We start from the raw sequence: 19,914 nt of genomic DNA, 5'->3' as shown, positions 1-19,914 counted from the left end.
ATGGGAAAGTCCTCATAAGTATATATGCAAAAATTTGTGTGTTTGAGTTCATTCTGACCTTGTTTGACCAGGCGGATCGCTCCATCGTGTATTTTCTCCCACAGGCCATAGCAGCGGCTGCTCTTGCTGCACAGGATGGTGTTATTTTCTCTGGTGATGTGCCAGTCAGCAGCCACACTCTGCTCATCCACCTGCTGGTGCTGGTCATTAAATGCACACTCCCGCTCTCTCTCCTCACTCTGAGCAGCTGCCGAGATACAAAATGAGAAAAAAAGATGAGATTATTAACAACAGAACACACAACATCCAGCAGGAACACTTCCTGTTGGCCTACATACACACTCTGGAAAAGCAAAGTGATCATTACTTATACCAGGCCCTTTAAGGCAAGTCAGTCCACATGGCAGCCATCTTGGAAACACCCCCAGGTGGCTATTATCTATGTAGACCGCTCACCATGAAATCTATTTTCTAAATGCATGTTATAGATCTTATTGTGAACGATTCCATATAGGTTCTATTTTTATTATTTTCATAATTGGACATATACAGGACTTCTCCAATCATTTTGCCCCTGCAAGCATCTTTAGTGTAACACCCACATCTCAAAAATCAACAACCAATGGATAGAACCACTCCCTGCCCAACATTTTTTTTTCTTTTTTGATAATCAGTAATGGGGAAAGATCGAAATCTCCAAACCTGTTGGCTAAGATTACGTCAATAACGTATTTTAACATCACCATTCAAATCTGACAAAAAAGGCTTCTTGACTTTACATCAAGTCAAAAATTATATTTTTCGTGTTGCACATTTTTTACAAAAACGTATTTCTTTTTGTCAAAGTTAGTGTGTTAAGTATGATAATAATTAATTTTTTTTTATTTTATTTTAGTAATCTTATTGATTCATTTCACCTTAAAGGGATAGTTCACCCAAAAATGAACATTTGATGTTTATCTGCTTACCCCCTGGGCATCCAAGATGTAGGTGACTTTGTTTCTTCAGTAGAACACAAACGAAGGTTTTTAACACAAACCGTTGCAGTCTGTCAGTCTTATAATAGAGGTGAATGGGAATCACGGCTTTGAGAGTAAAAAAAAAACATACACAAACAAAACCAAATTAAACCCTGCGGCTCGTGATGATACATTGATGTGTAAAGACACAGAACAATCGGTCTGTGCAAGAAAATGAACAGTATTTATATCGTTTTTTACCTCTGATTCACGCAATGAATAAAAGTGGACCATTGACACTCCTAATTGAGATTGTAGATAGAGTGTCAATGGTCCATTTGAGAGATAGGTGGCGGTAATGCACTTATAAGTCTGCGATCCACCGTAAAGTAAGAAGAAGACGACATTCACCTCCATTATAAGACTGACAGACTGCAATGGTTTGTGTTAAAAATCTTTGTTTGTGTTCTACTGAAGAAACAAAGTCACCTACATCTTGGATGCCCTCGGGGTAAGCAGATAAACATCAAATTTTCATTTTTGGGTGAACTATCCCTTTAAGAGTAATCAAAAATCATTAAATTAATAACATGCCATTTCTTATTCTTTTAACAGCCACACTTAAGTTAGAAATGAAAATACATATGGTTTTGTGAAAAAAAAAAGTTATATTTACTTTCAGACATATACCGAGCATTACAATTTCAACTAGTGGTCGGTCTCTTTACACATTCCCAAAATAAAGAATTTCATAGTAAACTCCACATACTTCTACAGAATTCAAACACACATCATTCAACAAAGTTCTACACATCCCCTGCCTATTGCTTTCACATTTATAAAAAAATTTGGCAAATTTAATAAAGCTTTCAGCTCAGTACATTCATCTTTAACACAGATTTCCCCACACAATCAATGCAGGATGCCGTGTGCGCCTACTTGACTTTTTTCAGTCCTACAAAATGATTTCCTGCCTGAAGGAAGTTGAAGAGTTCATTCTGTGCAGAGGATAATCAGGTTGAATGTGGGCACGTACTTCTGATCATAGCTAAACCTTGATTAATCGGATGCAATAGTAGGGGCGGGGAGATTTGAAACAGTCCGATGGTTTTATGCTGGGAGCTAAACACCTGGGGCCCCCACGGCACCTGCTGCTCCTCCATCCAACCACGTACACATTTGCTTAGGTGTACACAATGCGCACCACCCAAAAAACTCCATCACAAAGCTTCCCGTAAGTCACTGTCATGACAACAAGGGAAGGGAGGGGGGAAACAACAGTGCGCTGAGCATACGTGTAGAAAACGAACGTTTTGCGCGGTGCCGTGTATTTAGAGAACACAAAACCGTGATGACAGATAAGGGCCCTAGCCAACAGGACTGCCCTCATTTCCATGAGCAGAGCCAGCAGGGCTGAATTCTGCTGTCGGCTGATCGCAATCTCCATCGCAGCTGGCCCGCGCTCACCCCAACTGTATCCAATGAATTAATCCTCTCTCTCTTTCCCGCACTGTCATGCAAATTGTCAAATTGAGAGGGAAAAATCATAATGCCACTCATTTAACAGGCTTGGCGAAGTCATGCATCTGGACCATTGTATTCACAGCGTTCAGACAAGTGAGCTGGGAGGGGGAAAAAAGCCCCCTGGTAGCATCATCGCCGGTATCCACGTCCCCTCGGAGTCCAGAGAGAGAGAGAATTGCCGCTGTATGTCCCTGGGGGAGGCCTTTGTCTGCTCCTCTACAGGAGCGGAGCCTGAAACGGCTGCACCGGTTTGTATCCCGCCGCACACACACCAGCAAGTGGTAACGCGAGCACAGATGAATGTGTCCTCAGCGTAGCTGCGGATGCCTGACGCTGCAGGACTCCTCATTATACCGACCAATCCTTAATCTAAAACGCGGCTGTTCGACCCGAGACCGAGGCGCAAAACGGTCCCTCAGCGGCGTGGAGGGGGAAAAAAATTGTTTCAGTTTGGGGAGCCCCTATTCAAAACAAAACACAGAGCTCCACTGGGGGCCATAAAGGGCCACTGATGGTTCGGAGATGCCTCCCAATTATGGGGTAAAGATGGAGGATCCAGTCTCAACTGACGGTAATGAGCGTATGAGGGCTGAGCCAGATAGCACTCATGTCCTCTTCCTCTTTGAGCATTTGTGTTTGTGCAGTTACGAGAGAGTGACCGGGGTGTAATATCACATTCACGTTGATTGTGTATTTTAGGCCCCGTCTTTGTTTTTGTGTCAGTGAAACAGGTCATTAGGCGCGACGGTTTCCTGTAATTTGGCAGTGAAGCCGCACGCCTACCCCACAACACAGGGGTGCAGAGGAAAAAGAGCGGCCTACAGCAGGGCCTTCAGATCCAATCACAAAGCAACACACGGTGAAGGAAAACACTATAGCGTTTTGGCTGGCTCCAGAGCAACGCCTCAAGACCATAAGTGGCTTAAGAGTTTGTGTGCTGGAGAAAAACAGCAGGATGCTAAACCTTAGAGCAGGTCACTCAGACAAAATCTGTGTTTATTAGCATAGAGTTGGTGAAGGAGCTTTCAAAAATCAAAAGTCAATTTTCCTCTCTGAAAACTGACCCATGTTTCCAATCACTTAAATGCTGATTGATGATATAGCCAACATGACTGTTACTGCATAACAGGGCCATAAACGATCATTACGCATCACAGTCTTTGTACTGTAGGTATATTTCAGAATTATGAGTTCTGAAATAAAAAACAATGCTGGTTACTTGAAAAGGAGTGTTTTTACATGTGTTGTGCTTCGGCACTTCTCTTCTGCACTGATGAATTTGATGGAGGTAGAAGTTTGCTCAGGATGGAGTGTTCACTCCCGCTTCTGCCTGCAAGAGGTCTATGCCGATTTTTCAGTCTCAGTCTGGTCAGATTTAGTCTTGTTCCTGTGTCATAGTCTATTTTTTTCCAATTCCCAAAATGAATAGGCTTTCCATTGCTGTCACATTCATTTGAGAAACACGGAGAATATCCAACCCTGTACCCACGTAAAATTATGTGCAATAGATAATATTATACAAATTACATTCAAAAGACATCTCTTAAAAACATGAAATAAACTTTTGTGCCAACTTGTACATTTTTATTTACTGTATTATAGTGTATCTAGGTTCAGCCTCAGACTCATTCCCACAGACTGCACACACTCTGTTCCCTAAACGTCTGATTCACATGGCACACTACACTGGGAACACTTTCGCAATGGCACAAAATTATAAATATGACAGGCTGACTTCTGAAGGTTTTCCAGGAGCCTAGTTTGTGGCGATCTTTACCAGAGTGGTCCTTGGCCAATTGCAGTGGCTATAAAGCCTAGACTAGAGCAGATCTCAATGAATTAGAAATGTAGTAATTTCTAATTTAAATGGAAATGAAAGCTAATATAAAATTGATCAATAATATATAATAGATAAATATAGCTACTGTTTTATTTTAGATGAAAACAAAGAGGATCGGGTAGTTGTGTAGCTTGACAAAAGTAGGAAAGTGGTGTTTGTCAACTAAAGGCACATTACATCACGCCTCACTGGCTTTGTGTAGTACCACACTGTTGATTATTATGGGAGTAATTTAGTTTTGTTATATCAGTGCAGAGAATGTGTTGAGTTTCCAGGGCTCATGTCTCCGGCTTCAGCTCTGAAACTCTCCGATGGAAATGCTATAACAGGTGATCAATAGTCATGAAGACAAATTAAAAAGGTGCTGCTGGCACAATATTTTTGTCCCGAAATCTAAAGTGATGCTTTTGGCATCGTCGAATCTTCCAAATTACTCTGCTCTTTATTTTTGCCTGGTGGGTGACAAGAGAAAATTCCACCACCTCTAGGTGGCAGGGTGCTCTGCTTTCCGCCGAAAAAGAACACCAGAAAGGGAGGAGGGTGGAGGCAGGAGAGAGGATTGTGGGATTGTTTTTGGGGGCAGTCTTTACCAGCCTGACTCTGCCCTGCTACTGTTTGTGCACCAGCTCAAGGTTAGAGCTGCTGCTCAGAGGCCTGTCAGCATTTTCCCCAGATAACACTCAACTCTGTCTTACTGGGGACCTTCAGCCCTTTTTAGTCCCACCTCCCAGTCTTCATTTTAAAGGGAAAGTGCAGTCAAAAAAGCTGGTGTACTCCACAGCAGCAGTAGCTGATTTGTCTTCTGGCGCTGGGAAAAATGAAATGTGCTTTTTTTTTATAAAGAATACATCAGAGTAAAGGACTACATTAACCTAAGCAGAGTACAAATCGTGATTAATTTATCACATCTCCGCTGAGGCCAAAAGCCAAGGCTGTGTCTGCCAAAGAGCCGGAGGGCCTGCGGTCATTTCCTTTCGAATAGATTATCTGAGAGGCTGGCATAGGCCCCATCTCCTGCCAATGTCTCTATGGACAGGGAAGCTGTCAGGCTGGCTCTGAGATACAGGAAGGCAGAGGGGGAGTGCTGGCACTGGAGGGGGCACCAGCAGAAACCTCACTCCAGCTTGGCCTATGAGAACTTGGGGGCCAAATGAAAGGAAGGAGGATTTCCTTTTACTATAGTAAGGAAAGGAAGACTGTCTGATTTTTCCTTTATAAACATTTACTGTAGATCATGCATAGAAGTTTAAGTGTGGTACTTGTAGTAAGACCACATTAACCCAAAAGTAAACCATAAATTTCTCCTCAATATCAGAGTTAGATCAATATAAGTACTGCATGCTTTATTTAAAACTAAATGCATATTCCACAAATATATAATACATTATGAAAATAGCTTGGAGGTGAAGTGCAACTAGTGCCATCAAATAGAAATGAAGAAATATAGACTGGTTTCCTGAATACTCCCCTCATCTGCCATAGGTCAATCAAACAGACTGTCCCGCCTGCAAACTTGTACCATTGGTCAAGTCAATGTTGCTGTGGCAGTCTAGTCAGGATGCTGAAAGAAGTTTTACAATTCCACAGAACCACAGTATACACTCTTAAAATCAAATGGACCATGTACCATATCAGTATTACAGATTTTAATAATCCATACTGGATCGATACTGGAAGTTTAAATGCACATGCAAATTTTTTTCTTTTTTTTACATTTAGATTACCTTTGTTGTCATCTAATGCTCACCCTAAGTGAATCAAAACACATTATTTAATTTACATTTAACGCTGTTAAATGTTCACATTTTATTATCCATTTACATATTGTACATTATCCTGTTGTGATGCCTAAATTCACTTGTACCATCAAAATGGCTGATTTTAGTTTTTAAAGTTTTATTTTAAATTTATGCTGATAAAATACAATTTTAATCAGCTGTTTATCAGTTATCAGCCTTAGCATTAAAATATTTTCCAGCTTATTATTATTAGCTATAATATAATTTTAGTATTAATATTTTAATATAGTTGTTTCAGCACATTCATCCAAGACAGGAGAAACTATTTTTACAGAAAAAAAAAAAATCCACACATTTACAAACTATAATTGCAATAGATGCAATAAAAATGGAGATTCCCTCACTCCCAGAATTGTCATAAGCCTTAGTATACATTGAAGTTGGAGTACTGCTCCCTGAACCGAGCAGTTGCTCACACAAGTAATCAAAAAAGTCATTTGGCTGCAACAGCAATTACACAGCCATGTTTTCATGAGGACGAGCTCAAGGCAGCGATCAAACACAGGAGAGAAAAACGGCAAATCCATCAGGAATTTATTTGGACCTATGGTTTCATAAGGTAACATCTACCGAGCCTCAAGGACAAGGCCATCGACTTGGAACAGCGAATTGAAAAATAATACAATTACTGCTTTACAGCTTTTGCCCCTTTAGCTCAGGACAATTTGTGTTCATTGAATCTCTGTGTACTCGTTTAATCAAAGTTGAAGTGGAAAAACACGGCTGCACACCAAACATGTGCGAGATTCAGCTGCAGGCTCATAACATGTAAAATGCATGAAAATTTATCTTAAAAAGCTTAATGCCAGTGCTATCAGGCTTTATATGCTTTCTGAAATAAAAACAGGCCTCTAGATAATTAGCAAAACACCAGGCAGAGAGCATTTTATTGAGCTGAACAGAGACTGTGGAGCTCGCAGTGCTGCTCAGTTTATTAATAATAATCAGAGTCTCGTCCACCCGTCCAGGACATTTACTTCCGCAGGACACCAGCTCTCCATCTCTGGATGCAACCACTAATGTCTGCTTTATATCATGGTCATCTCAATAAGATTAGCTGAATTAATATGAAGACAGAACGGATGTAGATGGATACAAGACAACAATGTGGTTGCGGTGTTGGTTTCAAAATAAGGCTAATTAGTATTCTGATTATCGCATAATCTTCTGATTATTTCTTCTATACAAATCTGATATCTTACCCAACGCTTTCCTTCAAGCATATGTGCAAATTAAAGACTATGTAAAGCATTCTATACATTGTGAGCAAAAAAATATCAAAGCCTTATTGCGGCAACCTAGCCCATCTAAAACTTTATGCTAATGACCTTCTTTGAAGTGTTTAATGTGAAGCATTTTGGACAACTTGCTTTGTGCACTTTTTTCCCCACTGCAGCGCTCTCTGCACCCTCTGGCATTTTTTCCAAATGCCTTTTTTTGCAGGTTTTTACTGCAATGTGACATCAAGGATGAAGGCTTTCTGTTCACAACTAATCAGTAATGATATTAGTTGCTGACTATTTTCACTATCGATTTTAATCAATTTGGAGCCCTGCTTCAAACCAGGGTTATTATCGTAAGCTAAAACTTTTAAAAACACTTTTGTTAATTAAAATAGAGCTAAAAAAATGACATATTAGATGAAAAACTTCAACTAAATGAAATTAGAAATGTTGCCTTGGCAATTAACTTAAGTTTAAGTTGAAGCACTGAAACTGGAAATAAATAAACACTAAAAATAGACAAACTCAAATAATATTTCACCTTGAAATATGTCAATTATAAAACACTAAAATCACATAGCAAAATTAATGAAAAATTTAACTAAAAAAAAAAAATGAAAATATAAAAACAAAAGCTAATTCAAAATGATAATAAAATTACAATAGTATATAAATACTACACTCTAAAAAAAATCTGTAAAAATAGGACAAATGTACTGTATTAATTAATTTTTTTAACAAGTGTTTTACCTGTACTTTGAATTTTACACTGCATTGCGTTGTGTTTTAGAGTTGACAGAAATGTCTGTAAAATAAAATGAATGGATAATGTCCCGGTAATGAGCTGCCAGTACATTTTCTTTTATTTTACAGATTCATTTTTTTACAGTGTAAAATAACTAAAAATAACTGCTTCAAACTACAAAACAGACTCAAACGGATAAAGCACCAAAATGCAATTTGTGTCTAGCTACTGCAGTCATTTGATGGAGCTTTCATCAGTGTGATATTAGTGTGCAGTGCCTGTTTGGGGTCCTTTGGTAGTCTTGTTGCCATTGCTCAGAAGTTTGCAGAGACAGTCTCCTTCTCAAGATTTTGACTTCCAGGAATCATAGTGCTAATGCCGTGCATTACGGTACAGCTCATCTGCCTGTGGCTCTATGAATGCAGTGTTTCTCTGTTAACCTATGTTTCACTTGGAATGAAGCATAAAGTAATACATTGAATATGTTAATATGATACTATATATAGAGAGAGAGAGAGAGAGAGAGAGAGAGAGAGAGAAGGCTTTCCCTGCAATTCCACTTCCTCAGGACAAATCTGACCCGCATAAGTGAAGTTGCTGCAGTCTCATGTTAGAGAGTTTTGTTACCATTTGCCCCGCAGAGAGTTGCTTGCAGAGGAACACAGAGATGTTTACACAAGAGCGGCCCGCAAGTCAGTCATTAATCATCCGAACAACACAAAATTCTTCCTTCCAAATGGCCCCTGCAATACAGCGGAGCAATTCCAAGAATACAAAACCAACCCCCGAAGGAAACGTAACAATGCAAATGACATTTTCTCTGCAACAAAATGGACGTGATTCCGAAATGAAGGTTTTTTTTTTCATGTAAACCAGCCATAAACTGCCGTTACTATGGATAACTGTTTTGTAAATGGACAAATGTCAGCTTAAGGGAGACATTCAGCCTGTTGGCATAGTCTAATGGGAGCTATTAGTATATTTTGTGTGTGAGAAGGGATTACACGCCACACAACAACACACTCTGACCTGAAACTCACAAAAAACAAAACTCAACCTAATGAACAATCATGACCTCTGACCAGATCCTACTGCCTAGTGTCCTGACAGCTGGTGGGAGATATGTACAATGCCATGTGTGTGAGTGTGTGTGTATCTATGTCCAGACTTTGGGGGGGCTAAGCGGGGGGAACAGCTAAGTCTGTCTGGACCCCTCCCCCCTCCTTTTTTCCTGACGCACCAGGCTCTCTTTTAACGCCAGGGAGTCCTAAAGCTGCTTTGGCCAATGTAACCCCAGTGTCTCTTTCTGTGTCTGTCTGTCTGTCTGGGTAAATCCAGATGTAAAAAAAATCAGGCTGCTTTGAGGGTCTGATTGGGTGCAAGATGAGGTCAGTGCAGCAGGTGGCTACAGATGAATGGAAAGTTCAAAAATGCAAACCCAAGATATATAACAGATAGTTCAGATCGAATCTGAATTTTGATTAGCTGAGCTTCAAATCAAAATGGTTGTAAAATGGTGATAAACGCAAACGATGCTACGTTGCCTGGCACCAATGTTACTTAGTGGAAAAATGCGCCCTGTCTCCAAACATAATTACAAAAAAAAAAATAGTAATAATAATTTTTAAACAGGTTTCTCAAACAATGCCAACACACAAAATAAATAAAAAATGTGATCTCCTTCCACTCACATACTCTGGTCTGGAATAATCATAAAAAAAGACGATAGAAGTGATACAAACAAAGAAATGTCCCAGTGTTGTTACTGTATATTAGATATCATACCAATCTATAAATTAATACGATGCAATTTTTAATGCTAATATATTTTAATACATTAAATGTAATCAAATTAAAACATTAAATTAAATGTAACTGAATTTAAACATCTAAAAAACATTAAATTAAATGTAACTGACTTAAACATTAAATATTTGAATTAAAACCTTACAAGTAATTGAATTTAAATTTGAATTAAATTAAATAAAAAAAATAACAACACGCATATAAATAGAAGGCAAAGATATACAGACAACACGGGACATTTGAACTATGGCATTTGGATGAAATTTGGTGCTTTTGGTACATTATCACATTATGGTTGTTTGTCAGTGACAAAAAACATCATTTTCTGTTTCCTGTCATAGCAGGGGGTGAAGAATAAATGTCCCACTGTCCCATCACCCAGGCAACAGACATCATGTAGCTGAGTCTGGCTCCTGTGTCTAAGTATCAGAAGACAAAACATGCACGTCTTAACATACGCATGTAAAAGCTGTGAATGAGGCGAGTGAAGGTCGCAAGAGGAAGTCAGACGCTATCTTACAGCAGAGCAGACAGAGAACTGGAAAACAAAGTAAAGTGTAAACTGTGGTGATAGCTGCCATAGTACACGCCTTTTCCTCTTGGTTTGCGTAGGATCTAAACATGTTCCTGCTTTCCTGTTGAACAGTGCCACTCTTAAACTCGCCCTCGAGTCATCTCGTCAAACAAGACACCTTTAATTAGTGCGACAACTGTAAAACATTCACATGAACCGTCTCTTGTGGCTGTTGGAGCTGGCAGTGGTCCAAGAAGAGCATTTAACAAGTATGAATCAACAGAAGCAGATGCGATTAAATGGATGACATCACTCAGAGAACGAGGAAACGCTTCCTCCATCGGCTCACCTGTCGGCCCACCTGCGGGAAGCCACCAGAGGCACCGGCACACCCTGCTATGCCGCGGTCTCGCTCTTAACACTATACAAACAAATCTCTCTGACAGTCAGACTCCTACCAGGACAAGTCCTTACACGCTCCACCTGCAGCAAGTCATTGTACAATATGCGCCTATTTTTGGGCTAGACGACAGTAGTAGTCATGCAGACAAGAAATTTCTGCACGGAGCAAGTAATGACAGTGGGTTTAATGACGTGTCCACAACAAAGAAAATGGAAAAGAAAAGAAGAAAAAAAATTACAGCTCTAGTTTAAACATATTTGCCAAGTTCTTAGAAATCTACACTGTTCAAAAGTTTGGGTTTTTTCTTTTTTGTTAAATAAATTAATAGGACAAAAAAAATATTGTCACGTCTTTGACCCAGTAAATAGCTTTTACTAACAACCATCTACAGACTGCCTTGTTTTTCGCAACATAGAGAGGGATTAATAAACATATATAATGCTTCATTAAGGAAGGAAAGTCTTAATAAGGAAGCTTCATCACTGGGGAGGAAGCAAATGAATGATAATTATAAAGCATACTGACGGTGATGAGCAGAAAGAGCAGTCTGAAACTTAATTTAGTTTCACCCTGCCTCATACGGCCAATGTTCTAATTAAAAATGATGATCTTAGAATAAAAAGCATGTTCGGACATGCTAAACTGCCTCCATGTGAGCCACGGTCAGTTAGGCTGGATATCGACAGGCTTCGAGACTGATGATAAGAGTAGACTTGGAGGACAGCACCTGCTGTGTCCTAGTCGGTCACACTCCAGCGCCTGGACACGGCTCACTTATCCCCCATTCTTCCATACGTTCATCCATCTGCTCCACAGAACATGGACCTAACAGCTGACTGCATTATTGGAAGAAGCAGATCAACACTGGAGGGACCAGAAGTCGAAGCAATGAATCCTGATTGTTGTGCGCTTCATATACAGTAGGCATACAACAATCAGGATTATATATAATAGTCATGATCACAGAGCCACGTTTTCAATGCCAAACATTTCAACATACCAAGACTTGTTTTTCCAACTCGGGAGCTGAATATCATAATTTCCACTTAAGCAGAGCAACAGAGAGATGGTTAGAGATAGCTGTCGACTGATACTGATTTTCTGATGTCAATGCCAATATCTTAGACAGCAAGGTGGCCAATGGCCAAAATAAAGCTGATATATATTTATGGCATCAGACAGTATAATGTAACAAAAATAAAAAACACATGCATAATTTCTGCAACTAAATTTATATTTATTTAGAATTTGCTGGTATAGCGCACACAACTATTTAAAAAAAAAAAATTCATAAAAAAAAAAAGATTTTTAAAATAAATTAATACTTTCATTTAGCAAGGATGCATTAAATTGATCAAAAGTGACAGTAAAGGCATTTACAATGTTACAAAAGATTTCTAGTTCAAATAAATGGCTGTTCTTTTAAAGTGTCTATTCAATTTTGTTTCTTGAGCAGCAAATCAGTATATTAGAATGATTTCTGAAGGATCAGGTGACACTGAAGACTGGAGTAATGATGCTGAAAATTCAGCTTTGCCACCACAGGAAAAAAAAATCACATTTTAAAATATATTCAAATAGAAAACAGTTATTTTAAATTGTAATACTATTTCATAATACTATTTTTACTGTATTTTTGTTCAAATAAACGCAGCCTTGATGAGTATAAGAGACCCATTTCAGAAACACTAAAATAATCTTACTGACCACAAACTTTTATCAAAAATAATAAATATTCACATGGACAATTAATTTCTAAATAACTTATTAATTTGTTAAACTTTAGTTTGCTTTAAATATTTGCATTTTTTTAATACAAAGTGACTGTATTTATTTAAAGGTCCTTTTTAAGTTACTTTGTGATCTTTTTTTATTTAAAAGAATCAAAAAATTAATCTCTAATTTGGGTTGTGCCGATAGACGATACTATCGTGTATCGACGATAGTCAGAGATATTGCCTGTGGCTGATGCCACTGACAATTGCAAGATGATTATTATTATTATTATTATTATTATCAGGTTAGTAATACTATCTAATTAATATTAGGGCTTATTTGTTCCATTATATTTCTTTTTCCACGTTTTAACAGTGTTGCGCGTTATAACCAATCACACGCAATTATGTTATGCTTATAAATGCAATGGCCAATCAGAGGCGTTCAGATGAGTCATCGCTGAAACAGCGAGTTTCGTTGTTCAGAACGCGCTGACTTAATTCTGACTCGCGAATTCTTTCATCATAAACAACAAGGTGCAGATGTACGTGCGATGTAAGTATAAGAGATGTATTCATCATACAGTGTAGATAGCTTCACTGATTTTAACGGGAGTGTATTTTAAAGTGCATAAACTTGCGCTAGACTGAGCTTGTGATGGTGTTCTTTGGTAATGTAAATGTTCTTTGCTCGTTTTCTGTAGCTGCTTTTTGAATAACTGAGGAAATATAAGCATTATAATTAGTAACTTACAATATTTATATTGAATTGTTATCATGTTAAATACAAATTCAGTCATATTAAGAAGGCTGTTTTTAGCCTTATGCTGGAGTTGGTTCACTTTCCAGCAATGAAACTAAGTAAATAAATAATTAAAAAAATTAGCACGATAATATCGTGTATCGGCGATCTCACAGGCTGACGATAGAACGATATGAAAATTGAGCATATCGCCCAACACTATCTCTAATACCACAATCAAATCTGAGCCTAAAACGTTTTCGTCTGCCATTTACAGAGGCAGTAACGTCTTGCACTTTCATGACAGCAAATCGTTGTCTCAAGGCCACTAGCTTGGCTCAATAAAACAATGCTCGGTTGGAAAGTAGAAGGTCAACTGAGCTCTTGTGGGACAGCCACTATTTATAGTCCAATCCTACATCTGAATGATGCCAAGCCAAAACCCGAGTAGAGCCTCCAAAATCACGTCTGCTAGAATAAAGCTACTCTCTCAGCCTGCTATTTACACATCTGAGACCAAGGTGCACATTCACATGCAAAGCATCACCTTTTCCCTTCATTTGAGGGGCTTGGAGAGGGAGAGAATGGGTCCCAGCAGGGGAAATAGCCCTAGATTCGGACCCATCCCAAAGCTCTTAGCTCCTCAATAAATGCTGAATGGGCTCACAGCTGCATTTTGTGTTCAAGACGATGAAAGCCAGGAGAACTGCTGATCATGCATCGAGAACTTGTGGACAGTCAAGACATGCATGTCCCAATCTGAAGATGCAGTTTGTGCATTTACGAGACAGAATCATGATGACACATGACATTAGGTTGCAATGAAATCAGACAAGCTCTACCACAAGATAAAATTATGACGTTGTCATTTATCAGCAGGCAGTAATGTAAAGAGAAGCACATTTTTTATTGCATATTACAATCGAGACAATGAGCCTCTGGGCTCTTCCACGAAGTACGTATGATTTTTTTACCTTTGCCTCAAGTCATGCGACTGAATAATTCACAATATCAGTGCACCAATATCATCACACAGCATCTCTAATATGTCTGAGTCAAAGCCAGTTATCAAAATGATTGGCTACTATTACCTCCCATAATTGTCTGACAAGCAGTCTCTCCCAGACATAAGGCATCTGTCGCCGATCACTGACAAACAAGAATTTCGTAATACACTGTCCCAGTTTTGATAGTCTGCAGGTCACACACACAATTTCCTACCAACTAAGTATTAATCTATTGATTCACAAGTAAACAATTTAAATGGCTTAAATACATCCTGTGCCAAAAATAAACACCAAAAAAAAATAAAAAGGCCTCAAGAATGACGAGACTTTTTTCAGAGAGGTTTTCAGAGAAGCAGGTTTAATATGCAGCTACATCAGGCCCAGTAGCACAAGCCCACCTTTTGCAGTGTGAAACGTGAGCTCACAGTAAGCGGCTGCTCCTCCTACTGATTGACGACGCTGAATCTGATTAGGTGCCAGTACCTTAACCACAAACACACCGGGCTCCTTTTTACACCCTGCCCACTTTCAACATCCACATAAACACACTGTCAGACACCTGCCGTTTGTCTGCCTTTAAATGGGCAAGACGCAGGCTTAAAGGTGCAATAGGTGATTGTCTTCAGAAACATATTTTGTTATGCTGGTTGAAAGTCTCATCACATCCCGATAGCAATCATTAAGTTAAGTGGTCTAAATGTATTTGTCTGTATTTATATATTCTGTGGAAGGCGTAGGATCAAGAAATGTTCGTCCAATCAAAACGCTCAGTCCGATGGGCTGGAATTGGGAACCGCTGATGGAGCCTATTGTAGTAATGTTGTCTCTGGTATTCTGGTCTCTGAGCGTAAATGTGTTCAGGGGGCGGGGCTTTGGACGGCGATTTCAGGGAGGGTGGGACGTTCGCTTTCAGTGCTATCAGGCTAAAGTTAGCATTTTGCAAGATCTCCTACTGCACCTTTAATCCTGCCGATTCATATTTCGTGCACCAATGAGATGAGGACGTAGAAAATGTCAGAGTGAAAAAGTCGAAACCAAAATAAGCTCAACTGTGTCCTTTAAAGCACAACGGCACCATACAGAGCCTCATCCTGAAGAGGATTGGAGCCAAGATATACAGAGCTTAACAATAAAACAAGGAAAAAAAACATTATTTTTCTCTCGGTCCTCCTTGCACTAATTCCCCACCTCTTTCCCTCCCTCCCTGCATGTTCCCAAGGAATACTGCACGGACTCGCGTCTGAGTGGCTGGCAGACTTCCAGACTTCAGTAATGCACTAATGAGTATTTGGAGACTCCCCTCAGCATTGCCGACGCCATTTGGGACATGAAAACGGACAAAAAGAAGATGGGGAGAGAAGAAAACATTTGCTGGCCTGCTGGCCCGACAGACGGAAACTACAGTGACTTACTGTCAGGCAGTCTACGGACGCTTATTTACAACACTGACAGACACGTACATTCAACGTTTGTGACGCTACATTAGCAGCTTGGCATATGCCACTGCTAAAAAACCACACAAAACAAACACACGCCACACAAAAGAACAAAGACGTGGTGATCGGCGCAAGTGCAGCAAACATAAACCGCAAGCGGGGACGCTGTACGTAGACCATGACACACTCCACCGAGAGCTGAAATAAACAAAAACCTCATTAACACACTTGAATAGCACAAAGGCAGCAAAGCGGCCCAATGCAATGAGGGCTCAGCTTATCAACTGAGCTGGAGAAAAGGATCAAAACACAGGGAATAAACAAGTAATGAAGGAAAACAGAATGAATCACACGGTCATGAGTTAGGTTTCTTCCTCTCTTCAACACCTTGTCTCATTTCAAGCCCAGTTTTCTCTTTCCTCCAACTTTTATTGCCTCCAGCTTCAGAAAAAGGAGTTTTGAGCATTTTTTCAACTGTTTATGTTGCGCCATAATGCCACAAAAGCACATACCAACCCTGGCCTTCCTACATTTTTTGAGACTTTCGTGGACAGTGATAGTTGTTACAAAAGGAAGTGACCGAAATTTGACTCGCATCCAATTCAAACTTCTGTTATCTGCACGAGAGGAACAAGGTGATGTGGTTGGGTGCACGCGCTAACCACTAGGCTACAGCTCTCACAAAATAGCTTGTTTTTATTTCTCTCTGAGCAAAATCTTCTGGTATTAGGTAAAAAAACGAATGGCAAAACAAACTAGATTATAGTAAACAACTTAGCCTAGCTTACGGAGTAAACCAGGGGCCCGTTCTTCGTACGTCGCTTATTACATCCGAGATCAAATGACACATCCAAGATGCTATCATCGCGCTAATCAGGATCTGGCTAATTCGGTTCTTCGAACGCACCTGTTGTTGATGATTAGTATGGCTGGATTGAGTTATCTGAGATAACTGCGCGTTCATGGGTTGGTTTAAAAGGGGTTATGTATCGATACTCGAAACCACGATCAGCAATACAGCGATTGGCTGGCGGCAGCAACGTAATGACATATAATTAAAAAAGACACCTGATGAAAGACTTGACAAATTTCTAGACTTTTATAAGGAAACAGCCAAGCGAACAAAACTACATAAATGTTATAATAGATAAATGAAATGTGCACTGTTTTTATTTTTTTTTACATGATTCCCAATTATTTATATTCATGATTTCTAATATTTGTACAGGCTTTACATTTTTATTTCAATGTAGCAATTAGCTATTCATTTAATTGTATCTTTGAAACAGATTTGTTACGTGACAGCATTAATTAAAGTTTCAAGGGTCAAGATCAAGTTATCTGCATCTCCTGCGCTCCATCAAGCCACTCCCATAATAGCTGTCACCACTCAAATTAATGCACGACTCTACATTATCTGTATAGCATGTGTGTAAGACTCGAATACAATTATGAAGTAATTATTTTAGACTCCAATAACATGATATTTATCCCGTGAAGGCGAATTTTAGCAGGGGAACCCCGCCAAAAAACATGTATTTTACCCCCCTGAACGCGATTTTTAACAGGGGACCCCCCTCGAAACACGATTGGGCTAGTTTTGAGTATAGAGATTGGGTGGGTTTTCTTGTGAAAACCTGGCAACCCTGTCGGGAAAGGTCATTGAGTCAGGATTCGAACTCGGGACGCCAGTAGTGCAACGGCGCTGTGTGTCGGCGTGCTGCCCACAAGGCTATCCTGTTGACTTTCCCCCTCACTTCTGAACTCTTCCTGAACTAGTGTGTTCTTTTCATTAAAACTGTAAGTGAAGGGTTGTCAAATACTGCAAAAATATAACCTGGGGCCCGTTCTTCGTACGTCGCTTATTACATCCGAGATGAAATGTCACATCCAAGATGATATCATCACGCTAATCAGGATCTGGCTAATTTGGTTCTTCGAATGTGCCTGTTGTTGATGATTAGTCTGGCTGGATTGAGTTATCTGAGATAATTGCGCGTTCATGGGTTGGTTTAAAAGGGACTATGTATCGATGCTCAAAACCATGATCAGCAATACAGCGATTGGCTGGTGGCAAGACAGCAATGTAATGACATCATATAATTAAAAAAGACACCTGGCGAAAGACTTGACAAATTTCTAGACTTTTATAAGGAAACAGCCAAGCGAACAAAACTACATAAATGTTATAATAGATAAATGAAATTTTTATTTTTTTTATTTTTTTTTACATGATTCCCAATTATTTATATTCATGATTTCTAATATTTGTACAGGTTTATTTCAAGAACAGATTTGTTACGTAACAGCATTAATTTCTTAAGGGTCAAGATCATGTTATCTGCATCTCCTGCGCTCCATCAAGCAACTCCCATAATAGCTGTCACTACTCAAATTAATGCACGGCTCTACATTAACTGTATAGCTTGTGTGTAAGACTCGAATACAATTATGAAGTAATAATTTTATGACGAATAAATCTTTCAGTGAGTAAAACTGGCTGTGTCTATAGTATTATAGACTACACAATATTATTAGCCTATACTATTTTTAAATTAATTTTTAAATGATTATTATTTTAAAATTATTGTCCCTGGATCAGATCAGTAGGACACTCTTGTAACAAAGTAACAGTGGCTGGGACAGATTTTAAGTATCTGCTTAAAAAGATGCAATCTAATCCTGTTTACATGAAATAAGCCTGCTCCCGAGCAGGTTTAAACTTACGGACCTGTTGCTATGACAGCAACTCCGGGATGAGCTTCGAAGAACCAACCAATCCAAGATCATGCCAAATCGTCAACAATCAAATCCAGCAAACTGAGTTAGCGACGTATGAAGAACAGGCCCCAGATTATGTCCTAAAAAGCCATTCAGTAACCTGAAAGCACACGTCCATCATCACGGAGATGTCTATTTGACGTCTGCATTTACATCTGCAAGACATATTTTTTAGAGTGTTTGCTCATCTGCAATACGTCTATAGGACGTTTCCTATCAGATGTCAAATAGACATTTAGAAGATGTCTTTAAGATGTTTATGATTTAGAATGTAAAACTGACATCTTAGAGACGTCTATCAGACGTTTGTACACAGCTGATGCTGTACAAGATGAAGCGATCTTTAACAGACATCTTGCAGATGTACATGTGCTATCTAAGTAGTTGTTAGGCTAGCGTTAGCGTCGCTGTTCTTCGCATATTTTAGCTCTGATACCACAATGGTGTTAGACACTGCACTCCCATCAAAGTGGTTCAGCATGATCATCTCGAAGTTTATGTAAATGACACTGACACTAGTGAGTTTTAGACAGCGTCTACAATAATTCATAACCTGATCTGTCCAACAAAAAGAAGCAAACTTGATCAGGATACTCAGGATTTTCTCCATCCTCAAATCATCTCACCTTGCGTGCCATACGTAGGTTTCCGATCAATTTTTGTCTTTCTTCACATCTTTTCTGCTTCTTCGGCTATACAGGTGTTGATTCTCCCATTGTTTCCGCTGGTAAAGCATATTAATAAGTGTGTTTCATTGTCTAATTTGCACTCTTTACATCAGCAAACAACAATATGCTACTAGCGTTTCCACAGAAATGGCAGCCAAAGAGCCTGAGGATTCTCTCTGACATTTATCGAAACACTGCGTCATTTCAACATGGCGAAATATATTGAGATGGTGAGCCACACCATACGTGATTAAAACACTTTTTATAAAAAAAAATAATAAAGAGTTCAGTCTTGTGGCCTGTCATGAGCCCTCCAGTGAGCCCTGAGTGACACCATTCAGTTGACTCTTCACAAAAACACAATTCATTTCTTAACGTGTAAAACTTTTCAAAGTAGCGTCAAACAACCGCATGCACCTTTAAAAATGGAATGGGCAATACAACAATGACATTAGAGCAAAATCAACATCTGAACTTTAACCAGACTACAACAAACTCTTCTGACCAATATTTATCCTATGCATTGATCGCTAAATCTCTTCCAATGTCTGAAATTCCCAACCCTTCAGGGAAGAGTTACAGAGCTACAACGTGCTTCTGATTCTTGAATACAGAAAGTACGATGCTGGAATGAGCCAGCGACTGAGGAAGGTGGTCTGGAGAGGGGGAGGGGTAAGACGCACAATCTTTTAAGCCCCTCAGACGCCGCTCTGTTCTGGATGAGGTGTTTGAGCAGTGAAGCTGTCGGCTCA

The 19,914-nt window shown here is 39.3% G+C and overlaps 1 protein-coding gene across 2 annotated transcripts in view; it reads right to left on the bottom strand.

Annotated features, from left to right (window-relative positions):
- The window catches only part of LOC107668372 (bone morphogenetic protein receptor type-2-like), a 71,837-nt gene that overhangs the window by 37,835 nt on the left and 14,088 nt on the right, over positions 1-19,914 (bottom strand). For both annotated transcript variants that reach the window (XM_016460212.1, XM_016460213.1), the window contains exon 2: positions 59-247. In XM_016460212.1, coding sequence (XP_016315698.1) covers positions 59-247 — 189 coding nt within the window. The remainder of the gene's footprint in view (positions 1-58; positions 248-19,914) is intronic.

Source organism: Sinocyclocheilus anshuiensis, unplaced genomic scaffold (assembly GCF_001515605.1).
Source record: "Sinocyclocheilus anshuiensis isolate Anshui unplaced genomic scaffold, SAMN03320099.WGS_v1.1 scaffold1237, whole genome shotgun sequence".
Classification (NCBI taxonomy): Eukaryota; Metazoa; Chordata; class Actinopteri; order Cypriniformes; family Cyprinidae; genus Sinocyclocheilus; species Sinocyclocheilus anshuiensis.
The sequence above is the reverse complement of the archived record's forward strand: the minus strand, read 5'-3'. Positions and strand labels throughout refer to the sequence as shown.